This window comes from Protopterus annectens, chromosome 8.part0, assembly GCF_019279795.1.
Source record: "Protopterus annectens isolate FY-2018-M chromosome 8.part0, PAN1.0, whole genome shotgun sequence".
Lineage (NCBI taxonomy): Eukaryota > Metazoa > Chordata > Ceratodontiformes > Protopteridae > Protopterus > Protopterus annectens.
Genome location: NC_056741.1, coordinates 281,954,817 through 281,980,746, shown reverse-complemented (window position 1 = coordinate 281,980,746; position 25,930 = coordinate 281,954,817). Strand labels below are relative to the sequence as shown.

Sequence of the window (25,930 nt, the reverse complement as noted above, 5' to 3'; positions counted from 1 at the left end):
CAAGTGCTCATTTAGACAGGGTGAGAATAACCCACCTAGTCTAATTATTCACGTTTTCTCCTTCTCATTCAAAATATTATGCCATCCTGCCTTATTTCTGTTACCTTACCCCGAAATTTATCAATAATAGCAAACATAAATTGTGCAGTAGGATGTCTAATGGAATGTTTGTATAGATCATTAGAAATACGTTTATTCCTAATGTCACTTAAGTGTTCTGAAATATGCGCTCTGAGAGGATGCGAAGTTTGTCCCACATAAAAAGCGGAACATGTGCATGTTACCAAATATATAATCCAGTCCATACTGCAATTACCAAACATACTAATATTATAAACTTTCAAGGTATTATTGCTTGTAAATTTTTGTTTTTAACTGGATTCTATTTTGGCCATTGCACCTTGCAGTATGTGCAGACATTTGGAACTGAAGACTGTGTGATAAAAAAACAATCTGGAATATCACCAGCTGATGAATCTGATATGTGGTTACAAGTGTAAATATGGAGAGGATGTCTGTTAAATTTGGGTTGGAGCTACATAAAGAGATAAGGCAGAAGAAGGACTTTGGTGCAGTTATTACCATGTGGATGAGTCAAATGAAACAATGAGAGAGGGTGGTCACTTAGGTCAATAAAATAATTGGGATGAAGATACATGTGGTTGTTGATCTGTACATGTAAGAAATGATGTTCAAATGGGATTCACCAATGTACTTCTTTCTAATTCTGAAAGTCGCAGATCTAGGTTTAATGCAATTTTTTTTGTTTTTTTGCAATTTGTTGTGTTTGAGTATCAGTGAAATTGCTGTACATGCAGGCATTAGTGTGTTGTTTATCCTGTAATCTTTAAATCCCAAGCTTTCCATTAATATTTGCAAAAATGCAGGAAGTTTGTTAAAATATTCTCGGACAATCACAAAATGAAAAAAAAAAGTATTAAAATACTGCAACAAATTTCCTAATGATGTTTTAGACCTACTTCATGAACACATGTAGTAAAGTGTGATTTCCAGGTAACAGTGCAAAGTCAGCTACTGAGAAGTAAGGATGTAGCCACATGGGTCTACTTTAAAATGTCGACTTACAATTTCATCAATGTTCAAAACAGCGAGACGTAAACATCAGATGTTTACAATCATGAGCTCCCAGAACATTGTATTTTCTCTCAGGGAAAGTAACCACTTGGCCACCAACAATAACATTACAAACAAACAAACTGCACCTACCAAAGTGGGGAGCTTCGACCTATACCCCCAGCGCGCGCGCGCGCGCACACACACACACACACACACACACACACACACACACACACACACACACACACACACACACACACACACAAACACATACCCTACTTTAATATATCAACTCCAAGATCGCACTACAGGGGAAAAAGGGCAAAGTTCACCATGATGGCCACGTGATTACTTTCCTGGATAGAAAATACAATGTTCCGTGAGTTTGTGTTTGCAAACTTTCAACATTTTTGTCTCACTGTTTTGAATGTCGATGAAATGGTAAGCCGACGTTATGAAGGGGACCCAGCCACACATACATTGCATATTGTGTAATGGAATGGAATGAAAGTTCAGTTTTAATAGAAGCTTTGGCATATTTTTCAGGCTATATGCTCACCAGAGATACACATTGTCTGGGCTGGCAGGTGGTACAAGTACCTGAACTACACTTGGAAGGAGAGTGCTGACATCCTGGAAGATGGCATATAATTCCTATAATCCTGGCTGAGCAGAACTTCAGGACATTAATTTCTTTACAAGGGGGATTTAACATGGAATGGAACTGGAACCTGATTGTAATATAATTTTATTTTAATGTGTAATTGTTTGATTGATTGAATAATTGGTGGGTATGCGTCTGTATATAAAGCACTTGTAGGATGACGAATGTATATTCTGTAAATGCCAAAGGGCTGAGGCACTAGAGGAAGTTTACATTATTGTTTGTTTTTTTAATAAAGTATTTTGAGGAAACTGGTCCATCTTTCTTGTGGTTCCTATTTGTGGACTTTAGTTCATTGGTGGTTGCTCATATCACTTTCTTTACTTACTAAGTCATTATTCTGTAATGTGTGTGACAAAAATCTGGAGCATTTTTTTATAAATGCTAGAGATATCAGCCTTCATGTAATATGGCAGCTCAGGCTTGCAACTGCTAAATGTTCAATAGTTTACCCCCAAATTTATAACCCACTCATTATTCCAAAGATTCTTATGAATGCAATTTATATCTTTTTAGATTACATTTTAAATTATTTTATCAAATGCATTAAAATAAACTGCACATGCTATGCAAATGTTCTCTGCTGCAATATAACACAACTGCTTACAATTTTTAAACATCTTTCTTAAATCATCACATTTAAAGTTGCAACACGAGTTCACATACTTTAATAAAATACAAGCCATTTCTTTTTAACAATTATCATTAATTGCAAAGGAATTGGAAAAGTGTTCCTTCCCGACCACATCCATTTCTTTTCTCTTCTTTGCATCAGTCAAAAATGATCTTACGGTTTATATAGATTTTTGATTTCCATTTTCTGTTACTAGCCATTTAGCAGCCAATAACATAAAAGTTAGTAAGACATTACCATATCTAGGTAATTCAAATCCTATATCCAGGAGCGGCCTTAGGTCAACTGGTGCCCTAGGCAAAAGGGTTCCACGGCACCCCCCCACACCACCTGGTGCCCCCATCCTGGTCTACCTACACCAAATAAATACTGGAAAAGCACCCCTGCTAGAGCAGCACCCTAGGCAGCCAACTAGTTGGCCTATGCCTAAGGCCGGCTATGCCTATATCCCTGCTCAGAAGAATCAGTTCCTTAGCTACTACTATTTGTTCCTCCAACATTCTGACAAAGTAGTCTGCAGGGGATTTTTAAAATCTGCCAATTTGTTACATTCCCAGAGAACATGTTCCCAATTACCTCTTTCTTCCCTTCCACATCTCCAATGTTGTTGATTATTTTAGTGATACATGGTCACAAGAAGATTATGATGAACGTGTAATAGTTATGAAACCCATCAAAGCTTATGTTTACTTTGGCAAATGTAGTCATATACCTTAACCAGCTTGTCACATTCTGACCCAAAGTGTACAACTCAGCCATGTATACAGACCATGTCAAGTGCAAACATGCATTCAGTCTTGACTTGCTTTCTCAGTAATACAAATTTCACTGTAATATTAGAATTGTGCATTCTCTAGATGCATCAAGGTTGCTTCATGCATACATGCATGCATGCTGTTTACACTTTCATTGCCATACTGAGGTCACAATTAAGGAATTCTTTTACTAAAGCAATTTTATGAAGTGCCATATTAAAATGAGATACTTCTCCACAAACATCTTTAAATAAAAGTTATTAGACTGTAATGCCAGACAGTTAGAGAGGTGCCACGGAAGACAAAGCCACTGTGATACTGGTTGCCCAAAAAATTATAAATTCTTTATTCACATTCTCAACAATATTTATTGTACACAATGTCACTGATCCACTGACTGCCAAGAATCTTGAGTAACTGCTAGCAGAAATCACTGATGTCAAAGAAAACACTGATTCTGGTGTATGGTCTGAATACCATGCTACAAGTCTTTCATGCAGAAGGGATTCAACGTACATGTGACTATGAAACTTTAGCTATATACCCATTCATTAATCCTACCCTGCCTTTGGAAAATCAGTGAAAGTTCAGTTGATATTGACTTTTAGCTGGGACTTTCATAAATATACAAAAGGCCACAAAATCAAAAATAAGAAAGATATTTTTGAAGAGACTTAACCCTACCTTTTACTTTCACCTCCACAAGATCATGGTCATCTTCTAACCCATGTTGCATTTCACAGCGATAGATTCCAGAGTCGTTTGTTCTTAGCTCAGTAAGAGTTAAGGTGAGGTCACTTGGGGATTCATGGTAGCTGTGCAGAGATGCTCTGCCTTTATAATCCTCACTGATTTTTACTTTTTGACCCTGAGCAACCAAAATTTCTGACTCATATCCATTGACAATGAAAGTCCACTTCACTCTTGGACTGTTGAGGACTGCCCTGCGGCCCACTCTGGAGACCAGTGAGGGGTCAGCATTGAAGACATAGCAAGGAATTGTGAGAGACTCGGAGAGTACCCCTTCCAATGGATGCTGTGCTGTAATAGTAACTTTGAGTGCCTTAGTGCCATCTGTTAAGAAAAAAGATATGAAGAACAGAACATTAAAAAGGAAAAGGGAAGCTGTATTTATGTGTTTTCACTTGCTAATCTAGAATTTCCAACTGGAGCTCCAAAATATAGGCACAGCATCAATATATAATACACATATAACACTGAGGTAAACATTTACAGCAACTGAATATAGAAAGAAAGAAGCTAAAATAAAATAAATGAATCAATAATTTACAGTAGCTAAAAGGATCCACCCCACACCCTCAAATGTCATTTCATTGACTACTCACACTACCTAGCCTCCCTCATCAAACCCTATTACATAAGAACAAGGAACTAACAAAGCTGACCATAAAGTGAAATAATTACAAACAACTTAAAAATGTTTTTGTATGAACTAAATCCCCTTAAAACCCCATGTTTTTAGGCTTTATATTGCTCACACTCTTGTTATATCTACAAATTCCAAGGTCATATGACTTGACAAGGATTGGTAACAATAAATACTTTTTTTAAAACTGATCACTTTCCCTTCTCGATAGTTACATGACCCCAGAAAATAGGCTGCACAGCATAGTCACATCATCAGACTCATATGATATAGTCATACTTGTAAGAATGGCAACTCAGTCAATAAGGCAAATTGACAAGTGTGAATCAAACAGATGGCACTCGATGAAAATGAACTCAGCTAGATGTGTCTCTCACCCATACCTGTGAAGTGCTACAAAACTGTTGTTCTTATTAACTTTTTAAGTGACTTTCGGGCAATATTTAACGAATATCGCTGATGGCTGGTATCCTACTCCTACCCAGACATCTTTCAGGCTGCAAAACTATTGTTCTATTAACTTTTTAAAACACTTTAAGGGGATATTTAAAGACTATCGCTGGTGCCTACTATTCACCTCCTATGCATATTTCCTGCTGCAAAGCCCTTGTTCTCTCAGCTTTTTACATAACTTAGACTAGCCTTGCTGTTTAGTTCCCCCCACATATTGCAGAATTTGCTCATTAATGTAGAGGAGTTGAGAGGTTTGACACCCTCCCCACAAGCTCATTCATTCATTCATTCATATGCAAACACACACACACACACACACACACACACACACACACACACACACACACACACACACACACACACACATACTCAGCCTACCCTCACCTATCACACTCATAAACATACTCTCCATTCACCCCTCCCCCCAAACACACACACCTACCCTATCTATCCCATAACTAAGCCCCAAGTACTGACAGACACACATAAACACTCAACTGAGGTCATTCATTCATCTACACAGACTTATGCATGCAGCCACACACATACAGACATGCACCCCACACCCCCCATACTTGTTCGCTAAACTCCCTGGCACTTACCTCTAAAGCAGTCTCTGCTATTGACAGTAATGGGTGAGCATGAACTTTTGGCTAAGTTCTTTAACTCTCTGAATCACTCGGCTGTATAAATGCTTTACAACAGGCATTTCCAGGGAAGACCACATGGCTCTTTAGCATAGCTCTCACGCCCCCACCCCCCCAAAACCATTATTAACATTTTATTAACATTTTATGGTAGGCTGTAGAGGCAGCCCACTGTGATGCTGCATTGTTAACATTTTATAGTAGGCCACAAAGACAGCCCACTGTGATGCTGCATCATTAACATTTTATGGCAGGCCACAGAGGCAGCCCAGTGTGATGTTGCATTAATAACATTATGTGGTAGGCCACAGCAATAAGCCACTGTGATGATGCATTATTAACATTTTATGGCAGGCCACAGAGGCAGCCCACTGTGATGCTGCATTACTAACATTTTATAGTAGGCCACAGAGACAGTCGACTGTGATGCTGAATTAACATTTCATGGTAGGCCATAGAGACAGCCCACTGTGATCCTGCATTAATAACATTATGTGGCAGGCCACAGAGGTAGCCCACCGTGATACTGCATTATTAACATTTTATGGTAGGCCACAGAGACAGCCCACTGTGATGCTGCATTATTAACATTTTATGGTAGGCCACAGAGACAGCCCATTGTGATCCTGCATTAATAGCATTATGTGTTAGGCCACAGAGACAGCCCACTGTGATGCTGCATTATTAACATTTTATAGTAGGCCACAGAGACAGCCCACTGTGATGCTGCATTATTAACATTTTATGGTAGGCCACAGAGATAGCCCATTGTGATGCTGCATTAGTAACATTTTATGGTAGGCCACAGAGACAGCCCATTGTAATGCTACATTAATAATATTATGTGGTAGGCCACAGAGATAGCCCACTGTGATGCTGCATTATTAACATTTTATGGCAGGCAACAGAGACAGCCCACTGTGATGCTGCATTATTAACATTTTATAGTAGGCCACAGAGACAGCCCACTGTGATGCTGCATTATTAACATTTTATGGTAGGCCACAGAGACAGCCCATTGTGATCCTGCATTAATAGCATTATGTGGTAGGCCACAGAGGTAGCCCACTGTGATGCTGCATTATTAACATTTTATGGCAGACCACAGAGACAGCCCACTGTGATGCTGCATTATTAACATTTTATTGTAGGCCACAGAGACAGCCCACTGTGGTGTTGCATTATTAACATTTTATGGTAGGCCGCAGGGACAGCCCACTGACGTTGCTTTATTAACATTTTATGGTAGGCCACAGAGACAGCCCACTGTGATGCTGCATTATTAACATTTTATGGTAGGCCACAGAGACAGCCCATTGTGATCCTGCATTAATAGCATTATGTGGTAGGCCACAGAGGTAGCCCACTGTGATGCTGCATTATTAACATTTTATGGCAGACCACAGAGACAGCCCACTGTGATGCTGCATTATTAACATTTTATTGTAGGCCACAGAGACAGCCCACTGTGGTGTTGCATTATTAACATTTTATGGTAGGCCGCAGGGACAGCCCACTGACATGTTGCTTTATTAACATTTTATGGTAGGCCACAGAGACAGCCCATTTTGCCACTGTGATGGTGCATATCTTCATGGTAGAGCATTGTAATGGTACTTTGCCTGAACTGGAAATGGCTACCACCGGTTGTAAAAAATTAATTTAACACTAGCATTAACCCTTCTGAATCCTAGTTAGTGGATTCATTTATAAACAGAATCATGCTTTTACTGAAGTAAGCTTGTCAGAGGTGTTGCTAGCTATTTTTGTGCCCAATGCCATCTTCGGTCTTGTGCCCTTCCCACCCCTGAAAAAAAGGTTTTCTATTAAATTGAATAGCAAAAAAAAACACTTGTTACAGTTTATATTATGAATGGATGCTCAGGTTTGAGTGTAAATAAAATTTAAACTGCTTGCTACATTTATAGGAAGCAATTGCTAAGCTTTATATCATGCACAGAGGGCTACAGTGCTCAGTTTTGATCTCAGATTCCTTTCTTGAATTGACCATTCCCTGTATATCAAGATCCCACTTGTATAAGTCTCTTGAACAGGCTTTTGCCTGGGAATCAGGCTGCCAACTCTTTAGTTTCTGTGGGCCACACGTCTGCCTGCATCCCTCTAGAATCCCTCTACAATGAGAGGCAAGCATTTCAGTTTCCAGCTTCCATTCTCATTTTAAAAAAAGTATTCCCTGCTCCTTGATTATTTCAACTCCATCTGTAGGCCATCTCATTACATGACAGATCTTCAAATTCTTTCTGGCTCCACCTATGAACCATTTCATTGAATGACAGGTTGCCCATTTTCACTATATTCTATAACCCCCCAGACATGGGAGACTATACCAGTGGCCAATTCTCAGCATAGTGAGTCACCTGATTCAGCAGTGTAACCCAGACATGGTCAGGTTACAGTCTTTTAGAGTCACCTTAGGATATGAGAATCATAGCCACATGGATCTACCTTCCATCCAGGCACTGTCCATTCAACATTGCCATGTCATTTGCTATACTTCCTGGACTTTGAAATGTTATAAATTCAAATTTTATGCATTATAGAGGTTCTTTATCTTGGACCATAATGGCTTTTGAAAATTGGCCATATTTTTCAAACATCCTTTTCAAACTCATCAGAGATGTTCTGTCAACTCAGAGACAAGTAAGAGGTATTGTGGTGTGTGTGTGTGTGTGTGTGTGTGTGTGTGTGTGTGTGTGTGTGTGTGTGTGTGTGTGTGTGTGTGTGTGTGCACGTGTGTGCGTGTGTGTGTGTGTGTGTGTGTGTGTGTGTGTGTGTGTGTGTGTGGCATGTGTGTATCTGTGTGTTTGAATGTGTGCACGTGTCTGAGAATGAATGAGGGGGGGGGGGGGTCACCTGTACCAACAAGATGCATGGGAGGTGCTTTCTGAAGGAAAGTGTTGATTTGCACTAGAGGTAATTGCCAGTGATACAGAGACATGCAAATTAGCCAATGGCTCTGAATCATATTTTCACTGATCACAGAAATGGTCCCTTTTGGCCAACGCTCTTGCCACCTGCAGTGAGATTTTTTTCTGAGTCCCAGGTCTTGTGTGTTCTGTGAAAGTTAAATATTTGAATATGTGGCTATGAAGAAACAAAAACATAATCATAGATGAAAATGTGTGTTACTGGAGTTAGAACTCTCAAATGTGTAAACAGAGGGAGCCTCAAGTCACTATTTTACATATATATATATATTGTGCTAGCATGCTTTAGAAAAGTTAACCTACTAATATGTGTTGTCCCAAACCCTAACCCTACTCCTGTCCCTAATCCTGTAACTTACCTTAGAAAAACCTTTTCCTTAAAACTACCATTATTCACACAAATTATGTCTGAATGTGTAGTCAGCTTTTGTTTAATGGATCACAAAACAAAATCATTTCTTTTTCAGATCTTTTTTATCTGTTTTTTTGTATGTTGATTTTCAATATGCCAGCATCAATCAACTGTTTTTCGATGTCTGTGCATTTCAATCAATCAACAAACATTTATATATACACTCATACATACAGACACACGCAGACACACAGACGTACGTACACACACACACACACACACACACACACATATATATATATATATATATATATATATATATATATATAAATTCACTTTATAATTTCGAAATACTGAAATACCGAATTTCAGTATTTCAAAATCATAAAGTCGAATATCCACAATCCCGACAGCACACAATCACAAACACATATACACCATACACCACACAACACATACATCTTCCAACCCACACTACAAAAAACAAAACACACAAAAACACAAACAAACCTACACTACATGTAAGCAGGTGGGCAAGCCCCCCTGCACCCCCCACACCCCCCTACTTATATATACTAACTCCGAGATCGCACAGACACAAAAAGGAAACACACACCCACACATTTCACAGTCCCTCGAACACACACAAACATCACACATATACATACATCAATACATCCAACACTTACACACATTCAGACACACTCAAACTCCCACACAAAACCCTTACAAAACACTCACTTACCTTCAACTGCACCTACATCCATTCACGATACGCTCCCAATACCGCACGCCATGTACCGTAAGCCATAACTGTGAGTTCAACATATTCAAATTCACGATTATGCACTTTCGTGATTTTTGAGTTTTCGACTTTATGATTTCGAAATACTGAAATTCGGTATTTCAGTATTTTGAAATTATAAAGTGAACCCAATCAAACCAGAGGACCTTTTGTTGTGAGGTAACAACGCTACCGCTGCACCACTGTGTCATCCACAAATGACTTACCCTTGTTATGTATGCAGGATAAAAAAAAAGTCATGTCTTTGTTTCTGTTTGGGCATTTTATTGCATACTTAAAGGGGAATATGATAAGCCTGCCAAAGGCTACATTTATGCCTTGAAGTGAGGTACAGCTTAAGCTCACAATACACTAAGGTGCCAAAAGTACTGCACTGGGGAAATGCTTAGCAGTCTGAAACCCATATCTATTTCATTCTTTTCAATGATGAAGAAAGCAAAACCAGAAAAGGACTCAATTTGTCAAAAGGCTGGCACTGGGCTGGAAGCAGAACTTGGGACTGTGTAAGCTGACAAGTTGCTGAAGGTTCAAAATGGGTAGGTTGCTCTAGGAAAAAAAAAATCTTACTACAGTTTTGTCAAGTAGCTTGTCACTATCGACAACTTCACTTTTACTATTGTCATGAAATACTGTTTTTACTTTCTGAGTCCTTCTCCTTTGGAGTATATAGCATAGCTTCAGTTTTTGAAGCATTTACATACATAATTATAGAATCATAAAATATAAAAGGTAAGTGAACCTTTTGGACATTTATACCTAGCCAGCCACCACCATTAAACCTTACCTCTTTTTCAAGGAGTGACAAACCAGTCATACCGGGAGGTAACTCTATGAAAATCCATCCACTTATCTGATTCCTTATTGTCCAAGTACTCCTCACAGCTAGTACAAGCACAATGCTTCCTCACTAAAAATAAAATCAAGGGTCTAAATTATAAAAACTAATCAATCCATCTCAAATCCTCATCTCTCTTCTCGATATCATAAAGACTACTGAGAAGCAATCGCTGCCTTGTGTATACAGCCTCAACAGACCCTATTTTGTCAGATCTATTACACACCCAGAAGTCCAGTGGTATCAGAAATGGACCTCAATCTCATTTGAAAGATTAACAGAATGTGCTGGAGAGACAGGTATGTATCACAGAAAATAGCACTTCTATGAAACAGTCTTCCTCCTCTGCAAAAAGCATAGTACTTCCCTTATTCTATTCAAAAGAAATGGATGGTAACCAAAAATTCACCACCGGTTTAGCACCAGTGGTCTTCACTGACAGGGAGAACATGTAAGTACCCTACATATACTTACGCAGTCCATCTCTGGAGATTTATGATGCAAAATATAATAGCTAATAAGTACCATGGGGATGCAGGGCTAGGCTTCTTAAGATCTTCACAGATCAATTACCTAGTAAGCACCTATGAACCTGTAAATCTTAAAGCTAATGATAAATGACTTATTTTGAATTTACAGATTTGATTAAGATTTCTTAATTTTGAATTTACAGATTTGATTAAGTTTTCTTAATTATCTGAATTTGATAAAACTATCATGAGAATGACTTGGTTGCAACTGTTCCCAGTGCTTTTAAGTAATGTGGTCATTGATTTTGGATATTATACTTGTCACAGATGTCATGCTATTTATAATCAGTAATGTGTTTTTAAAGTACTGAGAAACCTGCACTAGAGATTAATTCAATTCACATTTCATTGTGATTATGAAGATACCAACATTTTTTATTTATTTATTTTTTTTTAATTTTGTATTTTGTGTGTGAACATGAGTGACTGTGTTTGTGTTTTTCTGTTTGAGACTTTGTTAGTTCTTGTAGCGGAAGTAATTAGCTGTAGAAGACTAAATAGCAGAGTCTCTGAATGACTACAATAAAATGCTTTAGATGACTCATTTTTTTAATTACCTTTTATAAGCAACTCCCCCTTTAATGTTGGATGTAAACCAAGATAAGGTTTCTTCTGTTGTAGTTTTGGGGATGTTAGGAAGGCTATATATAAGCCTTCTGTATGTTAAGCTCACTTCAATATTTAAGAGCATTTGTAATCCTTTAGAGGGTTTCATTATTTGAAAAGTATCATAGCAAGAATATACCTCCCATTTTTCCCAAAGTGCCAGGACTGCAGAGTTCAGAAGACCCATTCTATATCAAACAATCCAAACCACAAAATTGAAGGTGCTCTGTTCCTACATATATGACGTTTAAATATTCTTATCCATCATGGGTGGTTGTCCTTTTACTGTGGTTGAAATCAACTATCGAGCAGCCAAGCTGTTATACATAAGGAGTAAAATTCAGAAACATGTTAACACTCTTCTCTCATTTGTAGTTACATAAGTTTTTCACTGAAACTTAGAAACTAGGCTTGCATTTTTCTTTGGTTTTTCTTTGCTTTGTTTTCCTCTGTCACATATATTCTTATCATAAATCCAACATTAAAACAGATTAATCTTCAGTTAAAAGTTATATCACCATTGCATCCATATTTAGCACATAACATAGCAGCATTTAGAATGCATTGATATGGCATATGTAATACCTCTTGGGCATCTCTTTAAAATACCAATATAGTGCTTTAAAAAATGAAAGAAAGACAATAAAATTACTAATAATTACCTGAAGTGCCTTGGAATGAAGAAGCGCACATGACCAAGGATACAGTCAGTAGTAACAGGAAAACGGTAGACATCATATTATTTCTGTTGAAACAAAAAACAGTAAAAAATAGATTACTAGCTATGTACTAATTTGTGGCTACCTTTCTTTTCTTGGCACAATAACTGGGGCATAAGATTCTTGAGGGAAGCTACCTGTGATTAATTTATCTGCTAGTAATGATGGCTACTTAAGGTGCTACCACACTCTTACAAATATTTATAAATGCACTTCCTAAAGGGTCTAATAAGAAAAGGTCCCTTCAGTTTACTGTTCAAGAATAAACTGCACTGTAGACATGAATAGGATATCTTGCTACACTACAATACCCCTTCCTGGAAATGTTAAAAAAGTAACTGCCATGTCCATATTGTTTACACAATTTGTCACAGTTAAGCTTTGCTTCTGTCTGCATGACCATCAATGTGAAGTCTTTCTTCTCAGAAATTAAAAAAGTCAATTAGTTGAAAGTTGTATTGTTTTTGATTACATGATTAGAATTTGCATGACGCATTTTGAACAACTACCGGATAAACTGTTTTGCAAGCAATGGGATACAGTCAATGGTAGACTGGAATTTGTACAAGAATTTGTATAAGAATGAGGTACATTGGACCAGCAAAAAAACATGCACAGTGATTAACCATTACTATGCATCTACAACTATACTCTACTCTTGGTTTTCTCGCATGTCTCAGTACTGGATCATGAATGTCACTTAATCATGTAAGAGGGAAAAAAGGGATTGCTCAAGACAGGTTTTTGCTGTTTTGGGAGTTTTCTTGTTTCTTCAATTTTGTGTGAGCATGGAGTTAGTATACATAAGTTTGGGAAAAGTGAGGGGTCCGTTTCCCCTACACAAAAAAAAAAACACTTGTTTAGAGCGGACCCATTTGTTTCAGTGTTACATGCAGCTTTTGAAATTGTGTGACTGAGTGTTTGCACTGAAAATGTTGGTGTTCTGTGATTTCACAGGAGAAGTTCTACTCTACCCTGGCGCACATGAGCTGAAACAGGATGATGTCCATTCATACAGCTGTATCCCAACGGTAATTGCTCACAAGAAATAAACTGTGACAGGTTTGGAAAACAATGAGTTTCCAAGATGGACAATGGCTCAGACTGCTGCTCAGCTTTGTCAGAAAACTGATTGGGTTACTCAACCATAATGAAGGAGTTCATACTGTCATCACATGCAATCTAATACAGACTCTGCTACAAATGAGACCACCCTGCAATATTACATAGCTTCTAAATCTAGGCTGAAATGAGTGAAGCCCATTCTCGGATACAACGCTCTGGGCCCTCTGGCATTTTTTATATAGTGCAGACTTTTCTTCAGTGGAGTTGTTTCATGAAACTTATAGAACTCAGATCCACATTTACCTACAACCCACAGTTTCACAGTCTGTAGACAGACAGTCTTTAACATACAGGAAAAACAATACACTACCTGTCTGTGCAAGGTGCAACCATTCTATTCACCCCCCTCATACACAGTTATATGAACGCAGATGTTTTTTTAAAGGGAAGGGAAATGTTAACCTGGATCACAAAAATGAATTGAAGTCCTTGTAAAAGCTGAGATGGGTTCTACAGATGATCACTTTACCTCATATATGACTGGAACCAAAAATGGGGAAAAGGCAAAGAGTGGTGTTGCTGTGCCTAAAAGGATCCTCGGTTTTCTCTAAGTGGTCTGTCCCAATTCTCAAGGTTTAGAACAGCATTCATAGGTAAGACAATTGGTTTCACATAAAAGGGGAGAACAGTGAGCACAGCATGATGGGTAAATTAATATGTACTATTTGCGTGAGCAGCAGTAGTTCTTACTACACTCTAATCCCACTGACTGGTTAAGTTTTAAATGTCGCCCCCCCCCCCCCCCACACACACACACACACACACACACAAACACTCACACATTTCACCAAATGTTATTACACTGCAGACCTCTTCAATGAGTCATAATGCAAGCATAAATAACTTTAACCATGTTAGCCATGCAGTAGCATATAGAATGCACTGATTCTGTGAACCAGGGAGCTTTCTTCTAGCATCTGTTTTCTCAGTAGAGGCTCATACCTCTTCACACCTCCTTTTGATCTACAGGATTCTATAATAATTTCTTACTATTAATACAATGCATTTGCTACAAGTATACTCCACTTGCTTGTAATGGCTTTTCAGGAAGTAAGAATCAAGAACCCTAAGCTTTTCTACTAGAATGTGGTAAACATGTTTTCCCCATTAGAACTTATTAATAACTTAAATAGTTTAATATTAGCGACTAAGGTTTCTTATTGTACCACTGTCATCATCTGTTTCAGACCAAAATTGCTACAGCTCCACACATAATAGGCAGCTGTGCTGCATGGTTCTCATCACACACCTTCTAACTGCTTTTAACATCAGTAGTCCATAAACAGCAAGTATTTGGAGAATAAGGAAATCCATTCTTCTTTTCCCAAATTAATAACTTTTAGCTGGTGAGATTTCTACCCTTAAACACAAATGTCAACACTATATGCCCTCTGCTGCAACCAGTTTACTTTTCCAATTCATTGTTTCATCCAGATTTTAGTTTTTTCAGATGAGAAAAGTATAGGAGGAATGCAACATTTCCTACACCAGACTCTCTGAGCCGAGGCTTCCTTGTATTTATTTCTGATTAACACTATTGTGGTCAAGGACCATTGAAACAGTGTATGCTTTTCTGCATCATCTGCACAACCTTTACTACAGTCTAGGAGAAAGTAAAGAATCCAGTTGGATCTGTGTTCCTTTTCTCTTGATTTATCTCTCCATTTGGCTTAAACTGCTGAAGAAGTATAAGATGAGAGACCATAATTCTAAACTGTCCACTGGTACTATATTGGAAAGGTCTGGATGTTTAAGTTGTATGTAATTTTATTTCCAAATATGATAAAATGTTTGCTCTAAATTGCCTACTAATATTCTACTGGAAAGTTCTGGTTAGTTGCCTAAGGTTGCATATTCTTAGTGTGTTAAAATGTCTGCTCTACAAAGTGCTTGAAGCTTTATAGAGGAATCACCATAGTATGAAGGAAAATATTCTACGAAATATTGTGTCATAGGTCTAACTGAAGTTAACATAACCTGGTCTTTTTAACATCAGCTCAATAAGCCAACTTTTGTGAATACAAATTGTGACCTGAAAAGCAGTAAACTTCAACATATGTACATCAGCAAAAGATAAATGCAAAGCTACTCCTCCAAAAAAACAGATACAACATAAAAATATACCATAAAGTTTTGGCAATAGAGCAAGCCCGTATCTCCAGTCTGTGTACTGTGAGATCACACAACCTTGGGAAAGCTAAATCATTTGGCTGTTCCCTTTACCTCAAGACTTTGTGATCTTGAACTTGTTATAATTAAGAATGGGGTGTAGGGGATTGAGGGGATTGCCTCCCCTTATAAAATACTTTCCAGGATTTGTAATTGTTTCAGAACTATGGAAACACTCCAGATGTGCTTGAATATTGCAGTAATCACTGGCTACAATATTCATGAAATTCCACTGCAGAGCTATTTTAAATTCAGGAATATAAACCCTCCCCCGGATTTACTAATCTTACATGCAGGACTAGCTTAGTCCTGCACGGAAGCGCCTGTTTAGGAGCAGGACGGCAGAGCGCCATGCATATTAATAAGGCATGCTGCCTGAGCTCCTAGGCTTACACGGAGCATGTACAAGTGCAGGGGGCATGTCTGAGTACAGAGCTCTCAGAATAAACACACCCCTGCAATGTAGAACAGCAGAAAGTGGTAAGAAATGAGCGAGACCGCTCATAGGTGTCCGCATATCCCCACCAACAGTCCCCCATGTGTACAACAGCAACAGTACGTATAAATTAAATGAAGAATTCCTTTTATTATTTTTTTTAAAAATCCAAGTACAGCTAACCATAGGTGTACGGGTGTGCCCATCACTTAGCTATGATTAAAGCGGCTTAAAAGGCTGAAGAGGATAAGAAGGAAGATAAATACAAATGAAGCAGCACAGCAATAGTGTAGAGGGCAGAGCATTCGCTTAATGAGCGGGCATTCCTGGTTTGAGTCCCACTGCAGCACAGTCTATTTTACATGGCAAAGCACGTTATAACCAATATTTGTGTTGCAAAACCCACTAAATAACATATTTATGAACTGGAGTACTGCACGAAATGCACATGTGAAGTGTCAGTGTCAAAATAAATAAGGCACTAGTAAGCAGGTTTAAGCACAAATACACAGTAGTAAGCATATTTAAGCATTAGTAAGCGTGTTTAAGTGCGTTTGTGTGGGGGTAAGCACTGCCTACACAGATTAAGCAATTTAGAAGCTGAGTATAAGAAACTGTAACTGGAAGTTAGCAGTGCTTACCTCCACGCAAACACATACAAACCCGCTTACAACTGCTTTAAAATGCCTTAATCACTCTGTATCCAATGGCCCGTGTTCTGCCCAGTAACAAAATAAACAGCCTTTGCAAGGCTCAAACCCAGGACCCCATACACTACAGTCATAGCAGTTAACCACTAAGCCATCACAGCAATACATGACATTGAGGTTTCAACAAACAAATTCTCACCATAGGAAAATCAAATGGAACATGTGAAAGGAATCTATGTACAGTGTGCTGTTGTATAACCTGCTACATAACATAAATATGTGAACTGGAGTACTGCAGTAAGGCCAGATGTGAGGTGCTATTGTAATAAAGTGTTAAAGTCCCTAGGACCCCATAGAGTCTACATACACATGAATCACAGATACCAGACACATATATAAGATGTAACAAATAATAAATCAATGCCAAAAGAAAAATATAATTCAAATTAAATATTAAGTAACGCTAAGCATTGCACAGCTCAGCTTAGTTGGTGTAAGCAATGTGTAGGCTGGCTAACTCAATCTGCCCAATGGTATACCTCTATAAGCAATGCCAACATTAGGTAAGCAGGTGTGCCCATAGTTTAGCCTTTTCAAAACCGTCCAGTCACAGAAAAGTGTGGGAAATCAGGCATATTTAAACCCCACAGGTGCGAATACTTCCCATAACTGGTTGCAGCTCCCTACTGTAGGCAGAATGGCTGGAGCTGGGGAAGGCACTCGATTTAGAGAGCAGCGCTTGGGCACCCAGGAGTCCAGATTCATGGTATGGCTCCTGGTAAAACACCATGAGCAGAGACTACAGCAGGGCCAGTACCAGGGCTCTTAGTATAAAGTGGAGGCCTGGGACAGTCTTGACCGTGACCTCAACAGTGCCACTGGTATCCCCCGGACTGGTGAGCAGGTCAGGCATCACCATGCTGACCTGAAGGGGTAGAGGGGGGATCTCTTGGAGCAGTGGATCCAAGAATTAAGTGGGATGGCCGATGCCCCAGCACTGAGTAAGTACTCATTCTACTACGTAGATAATGATTGCCTAGCTTGTGTATACTATGGACAGGTAATGGCTAAATATCACTGTATCTCTCTGACAGCTGCAGATGAGCGGGCTGCGAACCAGCAAGCCCATGCTGCTAGGCTGCAAATGCTGCATCGCGAGGCAGGTTAGTAATAATCTTACATGTACTGTCATAACAAATAAATATAACAGTTCTAGAAAGTGTTGTACCAGTATAAAAATGTATTGTGTATGGGATGTACTGAATAAACTAGACAACATGGCAGGAAGACTGTCATATAGGTTGTGTGTAAATAAAGGTGTAATATCTTGTGAATAAAAGTATAACCCCTGGAGTGCTTGTGTACATTCTGCTTTCATATGTTGTTGTGTTGCATTCTATAAATAGTACTGTTGTATTAAGCAGTGTTATCCACACTGTTGAATGAAAATAAAATGTGTAGGAAGTTCAGTATAACAATGTTGGAAGTCCCAAGAGGTCAGGCATATTGTATAACTGAGGGAGACTTAGACAGAAAACATTGGAATGCTTCACACCAATTCCCTGATGGCACAGTGTACTGTGATGTCAACTGTAACACTTTTATCACACACAGCAGGGGTTTGAATCCCGGGAGTGCTAGTAAGTTGTATGCATAATCATACCCTAGAACTGTACAGAGTTTGTGAGAATGTTCACAAAGAAAGCTGTATGCATAATTAGACCCAACAACTGTACAGAATTTGCTAGAGTGTTCAGATAGTAAGCTGTAAACATAATCATAACCATCAACTGTACAGACTGTGGCAGAATGTTCAGGTAGTAAGCTGTATGCATAGTCATACCCCTCAACTGTTCTGATCTGTCCAGCATGTCCAGATAAATGGCCCAAATATGCTGCCCGGTAATCTGTTCCCCTGACAAATCAGTGTGATGATCCAAGAAATGTAGGCAGCTTTTACTGACATATAACTGATAGACATGTACATAGTCAGAGAATGCATATGGAAATAAACCTGTCATTGTAGCATCTCACCCAAAGTGTATGACAGCAATTCTCAAAATATGTCACATTAACACCTGCATCCTGTCAAGCCTTGACCAGAGTGTGTGCAATAACAGATTGTTAGGTATGTGTATAACATCGACATGGAATCTAGGAGTACGTGTAGAATTTGTCAGGTAGTGTTAACAAAGATTTTCTCCACAGCTATAACAGGTAAGAGGTGCAGACTGTAGGTACAACACAGTTCACTTATATACTTGTCTACAAGCATGGAATCTGGGAGTATGTGTAGAAATTGTCAGGTAGTGTTAACAATGATTTTCTCAACAGCTGTACCATGTAAGAGGTGCAGACTGTAGGTACAACACAGTTCATTTATATACCTGTCTACAAGCATGGAATCTGGGAGTATGTGTAGAAATCATCATGTAGTGTTAACAATGGTTTTCTCAACAGCTATAACAGGCAAGAGGTGTAGCCTATACGTGAGACACAGTCCACGCATATGCTAATCTACAAACATACCACTGTACAATGTAAGGACATTGGTTAGTGTAATAATACATGTAAGGAACAGATCACTGCAGTGACTAAGAAATATGTGAAAACTACAGGGATATATTAGTTGTTAATTGACCTCTCTCTCTCACCCCCACCATATGTGCAACAATAACCTAATTACACACCTCAATGGGTACATGTACACTCCAAACCTTTGTTTGGACATATGTCCTATTGGTTTATAAATATTCACATTTGATTCCATGCATGTGCCATGTTAAAATACTCCCATATTGGTGGCCTGTTGCCATCAATGAAACCTGCATGCTGTTGTAATGGGCACTGTTGTCCCATACATGCATGTGTTCTGCTCGCTCTGCAACTGTTGTAAATCTGGTGTCTTGGGTTAATGTGAATACCTATGCATGCTGTTATAACTAATCTTGAATGCTGTTGACTATTACTAACTGATATCTTTCTCAAAACTGCAACACCATAGCTCATATGGGAAGGCCTGTCCCAGCGGACCCACCTGTCCCACCTCAGCTGGCCATGGCACTGGGCACCAGCACATCTGGGGCCCAGCCTGGGACCTCCTCCTCCGTTGGCCCTGCACCACCTTCGGGTGGAACCACTGCAGGGGATGGGGCTATCCCCCTCGGGAGTGGGGGCAGAGAGGTACCTGTCACCCGCCGTCAGGCTCAGGACATGGTGCGTAGCGAGCTCGACAAGGAGATTCAAGACAAGCTACGCCAGTGTGAGGGCCACGTGGTGTAATTAGAGGGCGAGTCTGCCCCTAGTACTCAGCTTCCAGCACAGCCACCTTTGGGGCTGTGAAGGTGCAGTGGTGACTGCCCATGGGTGGGGCCTCAGTCCCACTGTTTCCATTTGGGGGATCATGGGCTTGCGACTTCCAAACACCCCTCCCCGTCCAAGGTGTTTACCCCCACATGTGTCATATACCACCCCTGTATGCGTCTTGTTTGTTTTGTCTGTTAACCTACCTAACCTACCTCCCCAAATATACCTACTACCCCTCCCCAACATCCCACTCTCACCTGAAAAAAAGGGGGCAATCTGTTCGCACAAAAAAATCTCATCCCATACATAGCTGTCCATTTTGCACACATGTCCACTGGACACATGTAATCCGGTCTAATTGGCATCACAACAAATTATTGTTGTCCTCACCCCCACCCAGGGGTTTGAGTGTCCAAATCTAACTCCAAATTCAGTGTATATGCACAGCTGTTGCTGTAGAAGAAATGGGCAGCTATGGACCTTCCCTACACCCTTCCTGCACATCCCTGGCTAATTTCCCTACTGTCTTTCCCTCTTTGTACCCCTTTTTTCATCACTTTCCTATCAACACCTTTTTCTTTTCTTTTAAAGAAATTAGTGTGGGAGTAAGCAGGAGTAAGCACTATTAAACAGCGGTGAGTGGGTTTAAGCCTGTTTGAGTGGGGGTAAGCACTGCCTACACAGATTAAGCAATTTAGAAGCTGAATGTAAGAAACTGTAACCGGAAGTTAGCATTGCTTACCTCCGCGCAAACACGTGCAAACCCGCTTACTACTGCTTTAAAGTGCCTCAATCACTCTGTATCCATTGGCCAGTGTTCTGCCCAGCAACAAAATAAACAGCCTCAGCAAGGCTCAAACCCAGAACCCTACACACCATAGACAAAGTGATTTACCACTAAGCCATGTCACATATACATAAATCTGATGTTTTCACAAACATATTATCCAGCTCAGTTATGCAACAGTACAGAGAATGTATACCAACATGTAGATGTATGTGTGTGTGTAATATATTAATATCGAAACAATATATATATATATATATATATATATATATATATTTAGAAATATGTACATATATATGAATATATATGGGCATGTATACATGCAAATGCCTACATCTACACATATATATGTCAACACCTATATGTCAACATATACAGAGCATGTTACATATATGTACACAGATATATATCTCTGTAGGTATATACAGACATAGTTATATATATGTAAGCAAAAATATATACCTATATAGGTATATATGGCCATACAGCTATGGATAGCAATGGTAGATTAACAGAAACATATATGTCCACATGCACCGTTAATGGGGTTGAGAGGCCCCAAACAATATACGTCTTGTACGAAATGGCATTCCCCCCCACAGCCAACCACGTCCACCCTGCAATACACTACCAAGACTTGCAGATCCCATAACCAAGACCTGACACAGCATGGGCACATGATGTTAACAATACTACATGATGTCAGGCTGGTAGTGATAACATATCATGCAGTACAGTCTGGCTCACATCCCCAGGATAAATATACACAGACACATATATGCAGATATATATATATATATATATATATATATATATATATTATATATATATGATATATATATATATACATATATATACACATATATATATATATATATATATATATATATATATATATATATATATACACATATACATATATATACATATATATATATATAGATATAGATGCATGGCGACTGTGGACTAAGCACGCATACACCTGCGCATGAGATATGTACAGTAAGATAATTTTATGTAGTAGGCGCATTATAATATGGGTACAGACACTATGCCTACAGTTAACACCCTACGCGACTGGACACTGGATGAGCCACCCATACAAATGACATAGGTTACCTGCAACATATATCCACAGAGAGGTCATAGGATAAACACCACACACAGGTTTGCAGAAATGGAATACCTTTGTTTGTGTACTATTACAGATTTATATTCCATGTCATATAGCTGTTCAGACACTGATATCCATATCAACAGAGTAATGCAATTGTGAAACAGTTATACTAATAAGGTAGTCTGGAAAGGTCCACAACTGTTGCTGTCCAGGCCAAGCCCTTCAAATCGTACATTAGTAATAAGACAGAGATTGGGCCACAGGATACCACAAAATCAACAGTAAGTGATGCAGGTGTATGGTCCATAAGCCTCCTGCATCTACCCTCTGTACAATAACAATCGCTAGGTTGTATGAAGACTCCAGTTGGACTAATTGGGATGTAACTATTACATAACAAGGCACCAACTGACACAATCACAGGAGCAAAACCATAGACAGGAGAACATTGTTACAATACAAAAAATCAGAGCATGCTCATCAGGATTCTATCTTGAGATTTGTCACCAGATATGGCAGGAACCAACCTATTGTCAGGGATATACTTAACTGCAACTGGAAAATTCTTTTGGCTAATGACACTTTAAGGTCAATACTAGGCCCTCAATGTCAAATGTCATACAGAAGAGGCAAGAATTTGGGAGGGCTATTTTCACATTACAAAAACAGAGAAGGGGGAGGTGCGATATATCATCAGACCACTATCAGTGGTGATAAACTAATTGGTACTTTTCCATGTGGTGACTGCTGCTCCTGTTTACAAGTTAGTACACTAAAAGAATTCACCAGTGCCAACACCAATCGGGTATTTAAAACCAGGGTGTTTGGTAATTGCAGCAGTACATGGGTTATTTACTTAGCTACCTGCCAATGTAAAGCTTTTTATGTTGGTCAAACCTCTAGGTCTCTTAGAATAAGGATGACAGAACATCGTAGTGACATGAGGAACAAAAAAGAAACAAATGCTTTATACAGACACATACAACATCCCAATGCCCAGTTTATGTTCATGATCATTGACAAAATTCAGGGAGATAGGACCAACCAACAGGGTTGGCACACCATTTTAAACCACAAGGAACAATATTGGATAACCAACCTTGGATGTTTATTCCCCCCAGGTCTGAATGACCATCTGTGAGTTTCACTGAACACTGGAGGATTTCATAATCATGGTTACAACAACAAACATTCATATAGATCAAGAATTAGTACGAACCATTCAATGGTGGTTAGGCCTACCAAGCTCATATTATACTCTACAAAGCATGATAAAATTGTTCAGGATAAATATGTATATGTATGGTTTGGTATTCTATCTGGTATGTTGGCGTAAACATTGAGTATTGTACAGTTACAATGTTGAACTTGTATTATCTACAAGCATATTATTTCAATTTATTATAATCTATAATATAGCTGAGAATAAGGCCACTATACTCTTTTGCCTTATTTTGTAATATATTATATGATCAGTACTGGTTCATTATTATTCAATCTTTTGAACTTGTGGTTATCACCCTTCAAAATATATATATACTAGTGGTATATATTTTCTGCTTTTACACTGTGATATGCATTCACAAATAGTGACTATGGTATTGGTCTATTACCTTGTAATATGTATGTCATATAATGGCTTACTTCCAGAGCTTTGATTTTTATCTTTAAAAATATGACTTAATATCTACACCTCTGGCATTTTTGTGTCACTGGTCATATGCTTTAATCAAGAATGGAACATGCACTTTGTTACTCCAGCCACTGGGTGGTGCTGTAATATTGCTTCCAGGTAATCAGAGACTAGTATAAATGCAGGCTGCTTTATTTCATTCAAAAAAACTTTATTGTATTCATTGATAAAGGTTGAATAGCCGAAACCGTCTGAATTTGAAGGAATTATAAATAAATAATCATTATTTCTTCATTACTGCATGTTCACTATCGTTTTTTGCTGGTCGTTGGTGGTTTACATTGTTGGCTTGACCCTGCATGCCATCCTTGCGGAGCATATGGTTGTTTGTTGACGCTTTTTGGCTTCGCTGGTGGTTCTCGATAGTGACACAGCATTTCTGTGTTGGCAGCTGGTTTTGCAACATTTTGGTATATTTTAGTGCTTTCTGGTCGTGAAGCAGTGGATGTCATATTTCTTGTCCAGCACTTACCACATTGGTGAATTGTTTAGTTCAAAGTGGATAATTAACATTTTACCAGGGAAGAATTACCCTTGGGAAATTTCTTTTTTACATGCATAAACTTCCTAAAATCATGTATGGTGGTTCACTACTACTTTGTGGCATCTGTTTAACAACTCCCTTCAAATTGGTGTTCAGAGCTTCATCCATGTTCAACATTTTATGGATCAGAAGCCCATAAACCCAGGAACAACAGGGAAAAACTCAGGTACTGTGACTAGTGGCAGGACATAAATCTAAATTTTCAGCTTCATTATATATTAACCATTTTTTTACATTTAAAACTTTTTCATTTGTGCTGTTAGAGGTCAGCAAACTTTGGGTTACAGGCTGATAAATCGGAAATTCATGGAAGGCATATGTACCATCGTTTATGTATTAGAACGGGGAAAAATCATATTGACTTTAACTTTTTAGATTTATTTGATCTAAAAAGTATTAGTGAATTTTTGACTCTAAATGCTAATTCATTAAAATCTGGTATACAACAACAACATTAGGGTTTTGATAGGGTCAACCAAGTGGGATACAACCACAAAATTTGATATCATATTGAAGTGTCTCATTCACCACAGTTACTTAGTATGCATGTATATTGACAAACTATTTATGCCATAGTTGTCTAGGATATATAACAACAGGAATTGATCCACAACAGCACAGTTGACTTGGGTGAATGATAAGTGAATCATATTTATAACAGCTTAATGTAAGTGTAGAGGAATAACACCATATTTTATCTTGTGTATGAACAATTATATGTGTGTAATCGCTTTTATGTGTGCAAAACCATTGAAAATTGTATTGTCAGTTCACAGTTGACTAGGTTATGTACATACAAGGGCAACCCAGTGTTGAAATCTTTGGCAAAGGCAATATGTAAGGGGTTTCAAAAGTTTTATTGCCAGATATCACGTGACAAATAATAATACATCTTTGTATACTCATTAACAAGAACTAAAAACCATTTCAGCATTGCACTATGAATATAAAGCATGTATGTACAAATATATGTGCCAAGCTTAATACAGATATACTATTAGACACATAGTTATACAAGTGTGGATGTCAGTCATGAGCAAGGTTTTTCAAGTGATGTTCTTGACCAAATATATTATAGTTTAACTGTTGAAAAATATTTATATATTTTTATTGACACCCAGGTTCTCAGTGCAGTCCGTGTTGAACTATTACTACTTTGGACATATTGATTCAAACAGATTTGGTCTCTAGTTGATCAAAAGTCATAAATACATAGGAAAATGGATTTGGAGCAACTACTAACATTATGTGCTGATCGACATGATATTGGGTGTTTGGTATGAATAACATGTCAAGCAGTAATCCGAGTGGCTCAAATATTACCATTAACAATGGCTGTGAAATGGCACCTCAGACTTTTTAAGGCATATATTAATAAGGATATCACACCAAGAGGACTTACAGTTGTTACAGCCTTTGATCAGTAGGTGAGGACAGGCTGACCAAAGAATGGAACCAAGCTCTCCAACAATCATCAATGACTTTTGTCAAGATCCTTGCATCCTATTATGAGAGAATGGTGGACATTTGTTTAATGGAAGTTAAAGCTTCATGAAGAATGAAGAAATATGAATCACAACCAACATATGCCACTTTGGTTAGTAAATTATCCAAAGAGCCTTGGCTAATTTTGACCAAAAGAACTATATTGTTACAATAACAGAACTAGAGACAGAAAAAAATGTAAGATT

The 25,930-nt window shown here is 38.5% G+C and overlaps 1 protein-coding gene across 2 annotated transcripts in view; it reads right to left on the bottom strand.

Moving 5' to 3' along the window:
- The window catches only part of BCAN (brevican), a 923,936-nt gene that overhangs the window by 728,382 nt on the left and 169,624 nt on the right, over window positions 1–25,930 (bottom strand). The window contains exons 1-2 of one of the 2 annotated variants that reach the window (XM_044079779.1): window positions 12,356–12,439; window positions 3,815–4,204 (exon numbers count right to left, since the gene is read on the bottom strand). The exons of the other annotated variant lie outside the window; for it this stretch is intronic. Of the exons in view, the coding sequence (XP_043935714.1) occupies window positions 3,815–4,204; window positions 12,356–12,431 (466 nt within the window). The 5' untranslated portion in view covers window positions 12,432–12,439. Of the gene's footprint in view, window positions 1–3,814; window positions 4,205–12,355; window positions 12,440–25,930 lie in introns of those variants that run through there. 2 annotated transcript variants of the gene reach the window in all.